Below are 12258 nucleotides of genomic sequence, written 5' to 3'. Positions count from 1 at the left end.
TGTTATTAGTGTTGTTGTTATTAGTGTTGTTATTATTAGTGTTGTTGTTATTAGTGTTGTTATTAGTGTTGTTATTATTAGTGTTGTTGTTATTAGTGTTGTTATTAGTGTTGTTGTTATTAGTGTTGTTATTATTAGTGTTGTTGTTATTAGTGTTGTTATTAGTGTTGTTATTATTAGTGTTGTTGTTATTAGTGTTGTTATTAGTGTTGTTGTTATTAGTGTTGTTATTATTAGTGTTGTTGTTATTAGTGTTGTTGTTATTAGTGTTGTTATTATTAGTGTTGTTGTTATTAGTGTTGTTGTTATTAGTGTTGTTATTAGTGTTGTTGTTATTAGTGTTGTTGTTATTAGTGTTGTTGTTATTAGTGTTGTTATTAGTGTTGTTGTTATTAGTGTTGTTATTATTAGTGTTGTTGTTATTAGTGTTGTTATTAGTGTTGTTGTTATTAGTGTTGTTGTTATTAGTGTTGTTGTTGTTAGTGTTGTTGTTATGGTGACACAAACTTTTTAATTACAACACACCATCTATTATATAATTCTAATTTTTTGTACACTAAAAATACAGCTGTATTCTATACCCTATACTTCATACAACTACATCACCAAACATACACACAGTGCACATACACATACACACACACACACACACACACACACACACACACACACACACACACACACACACACACACACACACACACACACACACACACACACACACACACACACACACACACACACACACACACACACACACACACACACATACACACACATACACACACACACACACACACACACACACAGACACACACACACACACACACACACACACAGACACACACACACACACACACACACAGACACACACACACACACACACACACACACAGACACACACACACACACACACACACACACACACACACACAGACACACACACACACACACACACACACACACACACACACACACACACACACACACACACACACACACACACACACACACACACACACACACACACACACACACACACACACACACACACACACACAGACACACACACACACACACACACACACACACACACACACACACACACACACACACACACACACACACACACACACACACACACACACACACACACACACACACACACACACACACACACACACACACACACACACACACACACACACAGACACACACACATACACACACACACAGACACACACACACAGTACACAAGAACATCTGGTAACATGAGCGTAGATGTACGAATTACTTACAAGTGTACATTATAACTCGGGAATAATGTACACACTGTTAATAATGGTAACATATTTGATAATACACAACTATAGATGATTAAACAGAATGGTGGAAAAGGAGGGTAAGATGCACTGTTACAGCTCCTGGGCCCAGGGAAGGAGTTTAGCTGGGATATAGTTGGTGCCTCTAATTGTTGTTAGCTTGTTTTGATTCCTTCCTGTTAGCGTCCCGGGTTAGATGGTAGTGAGTCTGACTCTTAGTTTACTGACCTCAGTTCGAGCCTCTCGTCTACACTTCTGTTGATTTATGGTTAATAATGTACTCAGCACTTGCTGTTATTGTTGCTGTTACTGCTGCTGCTTTTGCTTCTGTTGTTATGTTACTGCTGCTGTTGTTGTTATTGTTGCTGTTACTGCTGCTGTTGTTGCTGTGTTACTGCTGCTGTTGTTGTTATTGTTGCTGTTACTGCTGCTGTTGTTGCTGTGTTACCCCGTTATTACTCCGCGTTTTACCGCTGCTTGTTATTGCTTATGCTGCGTTTTAGCGCTGCCCGTTTTGCTGCTTGCGTTATTCCGCGATTGCTGCTTGCTGTTATTCTGCCGCTTGTTACTGTGCTGTTGTTACTCATGTTATTACGTGGCTGTGTTCTGCTGCTTGTTCAACTTATTGCTTGCTTATTCGCTGTTGTTACTCGCTGTTCTGCTGCTTGTTACGCTGCGTTTTATCGCGTTATTCCGTTTGTTGTTGCTTAGCTCTGCGTTTGCGCGTTGTTATGCTGCTGTTATGGTTCGCCGTTGTTAACCCATTGTTCTGCTTGTGTTGCTTGTTATTTGCCCGTTATTGCTTGTTACGGCTGCCGCGTTCCCGCTGATTCCCGCTTGTTACTCGCTGTTATTACCTGTTGCTGCGCTTTTCCCCGTTATTACTGCCGCTTTTATTCCCGTTATTACCGCGCTTGTTACTGGGGCGTTATTCGCTACTTGTTGCGCTGATTATCGCTGTGTTACGCGCTGTTATTCGCGTTGTTACTGCCGCTGTTGTTGCTGCGTTAGCCGCTTTACTGCGTTATTCGCGTTAGCGAATTCGCTGTTATTCTTAAGCCGCTGCTTACCGCTGCGTTCTGCCGTTCATTCCGCTTTGTTCGCCGCTGCATGTGTTACTGAGGCTATACTCTGTCCCCGATTAGCTGTTTGTTCCGCTCGTTATTCCCGTTGTTTACCGCGTGTGTTACCTTATGGGCTGATTTTAACATTGTTAACTGCGCGTTATTACTCTTTGACTGCTGTTATTACTGCTGCGTTATTATCCTTATTACCGCCCGTTGTTGCGCTTACGTTATTCGCTGCTTGTTACGCGCTGTTGTTAACCTGTTGTTAACTGGGATTACGCTGCGTTCCTGCGTTATTACGCGTTGTTCCTGCATTACTGCTGTTGTTACGCGTTCCTGCTTGTTCTGGGCTGTTACTGCTGCTGTTACTGCGCGTTATTAACTGCGTTGTTTGCTGTTACTGCGCCTTATTCGCCAGCTTTTACGCCGCTGTTGTTAACGCTGCTGTTGCCGTTATGCGTTGTTTTCGGTTCTGCCTTGTTCGCGCTGTTCCCGCTTTATTACGCGCGTTGCTGTTGTTATGCGCTGTGGGTTTATTCGCGCTGTTGTTCCGCTGTTATTACGCGCTCTTATTAAACGCCTGTTACCCTGGCCCGTTATCCGCTGCTTACGCGCGTTATTGCCGCTCCTTACGCCGCTAGCTGTTCGCTGCTGTTAGCCTTCCGTTGTCGCGTTGTTACTGCATGTTCCCCGCTGTGTACACTGTGTTCTTCCGTTGCTGCTGTTAGCCGCTTTGTTCTCTGTGTTGTTATGCTGTTGTTATGCTGCGTTATTTATGTTTCATTACTTTGCGTTTTAGCCGCTTATTCGCCGCTGTTGTTACTGCTGTTGTTAACTGCCGCTGTTGTTACTCGCTTTGTGGTTATTACTGCTGCGTTGACTGTGCATTACGCCGTGTTAGCTGCTGTTTTCTGCGCCGTTATTACTGCGTGTTCTTTGCGCTTACGTGCTTGTTCGCTGCGTTATTCGCGCTATTGCTGCTTATTACGCGCGTATTCTCGTTATTACGCTGCGTTTTACTCGTTATTCTACTGCGTTGTTTTTTCGCTTTACTCCCTGTTGTTCGCGCGTTATACGCGTGTTGCTGCTGCTTGTGCGACACTTGTTATGCTGTTGCATTATTACTGCGCGTTCCGTTATTATGCTGCTGTTGTTACTGCTGTGTTTCCTTACAGGCTTATTACTGCGTTGTTCTCAGGCTGTATTCTCTGCGAACTGTCACGCTGCGTTGTTATGAGATTACTGGCGTTATTGCTGTTGCTTAGCTTTCTGCTTTTACGTGTTGTTACTGCGTTGAGCTGCGGTTGCTACTTATTACTGCGTATTTACTCTGTTATAACTGTTATGGATTTGCTGTTTTACTGCTGTTATTACTGCTGTTGTTATCCCTTATTTGCTGTGTTACTATGCTGTTGCTGCGTTCTGGCGATTACTGCTGCTTTATGCCATTCGCATTACCCGCTGTTCTGCGTTATTACTGCGTTGACTGCTGCGTTTTATGCTGTTATTACTGGCTGTGTTTGCTTATCCCTGTTGTTAAACGCTGCTGTTGTTCTGGCATTTTCGCTCGTTTTATGCTGCTGTGTTCTGCCTGTTTGCGCTGTTTTACCGTGGTTACGCCGTTGTTTCGCTGCGTTGTTACCTTGCTGTTGTTAGCAGTTGCGCGTTTTACTGGCTGTTGTTCGCTGCGTTGTTACTGCTGCGTTGTTACCTGCGTTGTTCCTTGTTACTGCTGTTGTTGTTTCTCTTGTTCCGCTGTTTTACTGTTGTTCTGTGCTTGTTCTGCTGCTTGTTCAGTTGTTCGTGTGTTATTTCTGCGTTTTACTGCTCGGTTCCGCTTGTTACCGCTTATTCGCGCGTCGCCGTTCGCCTGTACAACTTTGTTGTTCTGCTGTTTTACCGCTGCGTTCCTGCCAGCATATTCTTTGCTGCGTTACGCGCTGTTACGCGCTGTTGTTCTGTGCGTTGCCCACTTGACTGCGCTGGTTACGCTGTATTTTATTGTTTCGCTGTCCGCCTTACGCTGTGTTCCGCGTAGCCGCTGCATTCGCGTGTTATTTCCGCTGTTACCGCTGCATTGCGTTTTGCCGTATTTACGCTTATGCGCGTTACGCTGCTGGTTCCGCGCTGGTTACTGCTGTCGCATCGGCGCCGCTGGCTACGCCGCGTTATTACCTTTACGCTGCTTGTTCTCGCTTTATTTACGCGCGTTTACTGCTGCTGTTGTTCTGCTACTTTTTAGCTGCTGTTGTTCGTCGTGTTGCTTACTGCGTTGTTGTTATGGCTGTTTTACTGCGCTGTACGTGGTACTGCGCGTTTTTCTCTTTACGCTGCTTGTTCACTGCCGGTTCACGCTGTGTTCTGCTTTGTTCCAGGCGTTATTCCCTGCTTTGCTGATTCCTGCAATTGTTACTGCATTACGCCGCTTGTTACTGCTGCTGGTTACTGCCCGTTCTGCGTTGTTCTTTGCTGTTGTTCGGGTTATTACTGCTGTAATTGTTCTGCCATTGCGCGTTGTTACTGCACTGTTAGGCCGCTCTCTATTCTGCTTTGTTACTGCTGCCTAGCTGTTATTACCTGTTGTTGTCCCAACTCTGTTCTGCTGTTGTTATACCGTTCTGCTGTTGTTTACTCTTTTACCGTTGTTAATCTGCGTTACTGCTCTTCGTGTTGTTCTGCTGCGTTGTTGGCTGCGACTGCGCTGTTATTACTGCGTTGCTTTTCTATTATTCCTTGTTAACTGCTGTGTTCTGCTGTGTTCTGCTGTTGTTAGCTGCGTTTGGCTGCAGTTCGCCTTGCCACCGTTTCGTTTGTAGCTGTTGTTTGCAGGTCATGTGCTACCTTACCTTTGTGGTAACGGTGTGTTAACAGGTCACATATTTCTCATAGCAGGTCACATATTTCTCATAACAGGTCACATATTTCTCATAGCAGGTCACATATTTTTCATAGCAGGTCACATATTTCTCATAGCAGGTCACATATTTCTCATAGCAGGTCACATATTTCTCATAACAGGTCACATATTTCTCATAGCAGGTCGCATATTTCTCAAAGCAGGTCACATATTTCTCATAGCAGATCACATATTTCTCATAGCAGGTCACATATTTCTCATAGCAGGTCACATATTTCTCATAGCAGGTCACATATTTCTCATAATAGGTCACATATTTCTCATAGCAGGTCACATATTTCTCATAGAAGTTCACATATTTCTCATAACAGGTCACATATTTCTCATAGCAGGTCACATATTTCTCATAACAGGTCACATATTTCTTATAACAGGTCACATATTTCTCATACCAGGTCACATATTTCTCATAACAGGTCACATATTTCTCATAACAGGTCGCATATTTCTCATAACAGGTCACATATTTCTCATAATAGGTAGCATATTTCTCATAACAGGTCACATATTTCTCATAACAGGTCACATATTTCTCATAGCAGGTCACATATTTCTCATAACAGGTCACATATTTCTCATAACAGGTCACATATTTCTTCATGACAGGTCACATATTTCTCAAAACAGGTCACATATTTCTCACAAAAAAATCATATATTTCACATTGCAGGTCACATATTTCACATTGCAGGTCACATATTTCACATTGCAGGTCACGTATTTCTCATAACATTTTACATATATTCTGTGAAGGGCTTTTGATCCAAGAAATTGGATTTGCTGTTCCCTGTCCTCGTATCAAAGCAGATTACTTTTCTTAGCTGCAGACGCAGGATGAACCATACGGGTTTAGAGCTGTACGTCAGGAACCACTTGCATAGGACCATTGGTAGCAGTGTTGTCAGTGGAAGGTGTCAGAGTGACGGTGGCACCACAATGATGGTCTGGCAGGCAGCAGGTGGGTGGGCAGGTCTGTGTGGCACTGGTGGGTCGAGGGTGGGCCAGGCACCCACCCATACTGCGAAGCTTCTCATGTAGTTCATAGTCCAGTGGGAAGATTACTACTGGTGGGTGGCAGGGTGGGTGGCAGGGTGGGTGGTAGGGTGGGTGGTAAGGTGGATGGCAGGGTGGGTGGCAGGGTGGATGTCAGGGTGGGTGGTAGGGTGAATGGTAAGGTGGATGGCAGGGTGGGTGGAAGGGTGGGTGGCAAGGTAGGTGGCAGGGTGGGTGGTAAGGTGGATGGCAGGGTGGGTGGCAGGGTGGATGGCAGGGTGGGTGGTAGGGTGGGTGGTAAGGTGGATGGCAGGGTGGGTGGCAGGGTGGATGGCAGGAAGGGTGGTAGGGTGGGTGGTAAGGTGGATGGAAGGGTGGGTGGCAGGGTGGGTGGCAGGGTGGGGGGCTGGGTGGGTGGCAGGGTGGATGGCAGGGTGGATGGCAGGGTGGGTGGCAGGGTGGATGGCAGGGAGGGTGGCAGGGTGGGTTGCAGGGTGGATGGCAGGGTGGATGGCAGGGTGGGTGGCAGGGTGGATTGCAGGATGGGTGGCAGGGTGGATGGCAGGGTGGGTGGCAGGGTGGATGGCAGGGAGGGTGGCAGGGTGGGTTGCAGGGTGGATGGCAGGGTGGGTGGCAGGGTGGGTGGCAGGGTGGGTGGCAGGGTGGATGGCAGGGTGGGTGGCAGGTTGGATGGCAGGGTGGATGTCAGGGTGGGTGGCAGGGTGGGTGGCAGGGTGGGTGGCAGGGTGGATAGCAGGTTGGATGGCAGGGTGGATGGCAGGGTGGATGTCAGGGTGGGTGGCAGGGTGGGTGGCAGGGTGGGTGGAAAGTTAGGGAGGGAGTGGGGAAGGAAGGAAGGGAGTGAGATAAGGAAGGAGGGAGAACGACGAGGGAGTAATATAAAGAGGGAGGAGGGGAAATGGAAGTAGTTGAGGAGCGAGAGAGGGAGAGAGAGACGGGAAGAGAGGGAGAGAAGGAGGGAAAAAGAGGGAGAGAAGGAGGAAGGTACAAAGATGAAGGGAGGGAGAGGAACGGGAGACAGAAAGAACAATAATAATTATCAATTTATAAAATATATTTATTACAATTATAATCATTTATATAAACATTATAAAGTAGCTGTCACTATCATCACCATCACTAGAACCATAACAACCACCATCATCACCATCACTAGTACCATAACAACCACCATCATCACCATCACTAGTACCATAACAACCACCATCATCACCATCACTAGAACCATAACAACCACCATCATCACCATCACTAGTACCATAACAACCACCATCATCACCATCACTAGTACCATAACAACCACCATCATCACCATCACTAGTACCATAACAACCACCATCATCACCATCACTAGAACCATAACAACCACCATCATCACCATCACTAGAACCATAACAACCACCATCATCACCATCACTAGTACCATAACAACCACCATCATCACCATCACTAGAACCATAACAACCACCATCATCACCATCACTAGAACCATAACAACCACCATCATCACTATCACTAGTACCATAACAACCACCATCATCACCATCACTAGAACCATAACAACCACCATCATCACTATCACTAGTACCATAACAACCACCATCATCACCATCACTAGTATCATAACAACCACCATCATCACCATCACTAGTACCATAACAACCACTATCATCACCATCACTAGAACCATAACAACCACCATCATCACCATCACTAGTACCATAACAACCACCATCATCACCATCACTAGTACCATAACAACCACCATCATCACCATCACTAGAACCATAACAACCACCATCATCACCATCACTAGTACCATAACAACCACTATCATCACCATCACTAGAACCATAACAACCACCATCATCACTATCACTAGTACCATAACAACCACCATCATCACCATCACTAGTACCATAACAACCACCATCATCACCATCACTAGAACCATAACAACCACCATCATCACCATCACTAGTACCATAACAACCACCATCATCACCATCACTAGAACCATAACAACCACCATCATCACCATCACTAGAACCATAACAACCACCATCATCACCATCACTAGAACCATAACAACCACCATCATCACCATCACTAGTACCATAACAACCACCATCATCACCATCACTAGTACCATAACCAGCATCATCACCATCACTAGTACCATAACAACCACCATCATCACCATCACTAGAACCATAACAACCACCATCATCACCATCACTAGAACCATAACAACCACCATCATCACCATCACTAGAACCATAACAACCACCATCATCACCATAACTAGAACCATAACAACCACCATCATCACCATCACTAGAACCATAACAACCACCATCATCACCATCACTAGAACCATAACAACCACCATCATCACCATCACTAGAACCATAACAACCACCATCATCACCATCACTAGAACAATAACAACCACCATCATCACCATCACTAGCACCATAACAACCACCATCATCACCATCACTAGTACCATAACAACCACCATCATCACCATCACTAGTACCATAACAACCACCATCATCACCACCACTAGTACCATAACAACCACCATCATCACCACCACTAGTACCATAACAACCACCATCATCACCATCACTAGAACCATAACAACCACCATCATCACCATCACCAGTACCATAACAACAACCATCATCACCATCACTAGTACCATAACAACCACTATCATCACCATCACTAGTACCATAACAACAACCATCATCACCATCACTAGTACCATAACAACCACCATCATCACCATCACTAGTATAATAACAACCACCATCATCACCATCACTAGTACCATAACAACCACCATCATCATCACTATTACCATAACAACCACCATCATCACCATCACTAGTACCATAACAACCACCATCATCACCATCACTAGTACCATAACAACCACTATCATCACCATCACTAGTACCATAACAACCACCATCATCACCATCACTAGTACCATAACAACCACCATCATCACCATCACTAGTACCATAACAACCACCATCATCACCATCACTAGTACCATAACCACCATCACCATCACTAGAACCATAACAACCACCTTCATCACCATCACTAGTACCATAACAACCACCATCATCACCATCACTAGAACCATAACAACCATCATCATCACCATCACTAGAACCATAACAACCACCATCATCACCATCACTAGTACCATAACAACCACCATCATCACCATCACTAGAACCATAACAACCACCATCATCACCATCACTAGTACCATAACAACCACCATCATCACCATCACTAGAACCATAACAACCACCATCATCACCATCACTAGTACCATAACAACCACCATCACCATCACTAGAACCATAACAACCACCATCATCACCATCACTAGAACCATAACAACCACCATCATCACCATCACTAGAACCATAACAACCATCATCATCACCATCACTAGAACCATAACAACCACCATCATCACCATCACTAGTACCATAACCACCATCATCACCATCACTAGAACCATAACAACCACCATCATCACCATCACTAGTACCATAACAACCACCATCATCACCATCACTAGAACCATAACAACCACCATCATCACCATCACTAGTACCATAACAACCACCATCACCATCACTAGAACCATAACAACCACCATCATCACCATCACTAGTACCATAACAACCACCATCATCACCATCACTAGAACCATAACAACCACCATCATCACCATCACTAGAACCATAACAACCACCATCATCACCATCACTAGTACCATAACAACCACCATCATCACCATCACTAGTACCATAACAACCACCATCACCATCACTAGTACCATAACAACCACCATCATCACCATCACTAGTACCATAACAACCACCATCATCACCATCACTAGAACCATAACAACCACCATCATCACCATCACTAGAACCATAACAACCACCATCATCACCATTACTAGAACCATAACAACCACCATCATCACCATCACTAGTACCATAACAACCACCATCATCACCACTAGTACCATAACAACCACCATCATCACCATCACTAGTACCATAACAACCACCATCATCACCATCACTAGTACCATAACAACCACTATCATCACCATCACTTGTACCATAACAACCACCATCATCACCATCACTAGTACCATAACAACCACCATCATCACCATCACTAGAACCATAACAACCACCATCATCACCATCACTAGTACCATAACAACCACCATCATCACCATCACTAGTACCATAACAACCACCATCATCACCATCACTAGTACCATAACCACCATCATCACCATCACTAGAACCATAACAACCACCATCATCACCATCACTAGAACCATAACAACCACCATCACCATCACTAGTACCATAACAACCACCATCATCACCATCACTAGAACCATAACAACCACCTTCATCACCATCACTAGAACCATAACAACCACCATCATCACCATCACTAGAACCATAACAACCACCATCATCACCATCACTAGTACCATAACAACCACCATCATCACCATCCCTAGAACCATAACAACCACCATCATCACCATCACTAGTACCATAACAACCACCATCACCATCACTAGAACCATAACAACCACCATCATCACCATCACTAGTACCATAACAACCACCATCATCACCATCACTAGAACCATAACAACCACCATCATCACCATCACTAGAACCATAACAACCACCATCATCACCATCACTAGTACCATAACAACCACCATCATCACCATCACTAGTACCATAACAACCACCATCACCATCACTAGTACCATAACAACCACCATCATCACCATCACTAGTACCATAACAACCACCATCATCACCATCACTAGTACCATAACAACCACCATCATCACCATCACTAGAACCATAACAACCACCATCATCACCATCACTAGAACCATAACAATCACCATCATCACCATTACTAGAACCATAACAACCACCATCATCACCATCACTAGTACCATAACAACCACCATCATCACCATCACTAGTACCATAACAACCACCATCATCACCATCACTAGTACCATAACAACCACCATCATCACCATCACTTGTACCATAACAACCACCATCATCACCATCACTAGTACCATAACAACCACCATCATCACCATCACTAGAACCATAACAACCACCATCAACACAATCACTAGTACCATAACAACCACCATCATCACCATCACTAGTACCATAACAACCACCATCATCACCATCACTAGTACCATAACAACCACCATCATCACCATCACTAGAACCATAACAACCACCATCATTACCATCACTAGAACCATAACAACCACCATCACCATCACTAGTACCATAACAACCACCATCATCACCATCACTAGAACCATAACAACCACCTTCATCACCATCACTAGAACCATAACAACCACCATCATCACCATCACTAGAACCATAACAACCACCATCATCACCATCACTAGTACCATAACAACCACCATCATCACCATCACTAGAACCATAACAACCACCATCATCACCATCACTAGAACCATAACAACCACCATCATCACCATCACTAGTACCATAACAACCACCATCATCACCATCACTAGTACCATAACAACCACCATCATCACCATCACTAGTACCATAACAACCACCATCATCACCATCACTAGAACCATAACAACCACCATCATCACCATCACAAGAACCATAACAACCACCATCATCACCATTACTAGAACCATAACAACCACCATCATCACCATCACTAGTACCATAACAACCACCATCATCACCACTAGTACCATAACAACCACCATCATCACCATCACTAGTACCATAACAACCACCATCATCACCATCACTAGTACCATAAC

The 12258-nt window shown here is 44.5% G+C and overlaps 1 protein-coding gene and 1 pseudogene across 1 annotated transcript in view; one reads left to right on the top strand and one right to left on the bottom strand.

Annotated features, from left to right (window-relative positions):
- Positions 1-3654, top strand: part of LOC128687125 (uncharacterized) — a 43543-nt pseudogene extending 39889 nt beyond the window's left edge.
- Positions 3655-5271: 1617 nt separating this feature from the next.
- LOC138854526 (metabotropic glutamate receptor 6-like) overlaps positions 5272-12258 on the bottom strand; it is a 94306-nt gene continuing 87319 nt past the window's right edge. The window contains exon 13 of the mRNA XM_070098300.1: positions 5272-6367. Within this exon, the coding sequence (XP_069954401.1) occupies positions 6156-6367 (212 nt within the window). The 3' untranslated portion in view covers positions 5272-6155. The remainder of the gene's footprint in view (positions 6368-12258) is intronic.

This window comes from Cherax quadricarinatus, chromosome 62 (assembly GCF_038502225.1).
Source record: "Cherax quadricarinatus isolate ZL_2023a chromosome 62, ASM3850222v1, whole genome shotgun sequence".
NCBI classification, from domain to species: domain Eukaryota; kingdom Metazoa; phylum Arthropoda; class Malacostraca; order Decapoda; family Parastacidae; genus Cherax; species Cherax quadricarinatus.
This window is presented reverse-complemented; position numbering and strand designations above follow the sequence as displayed.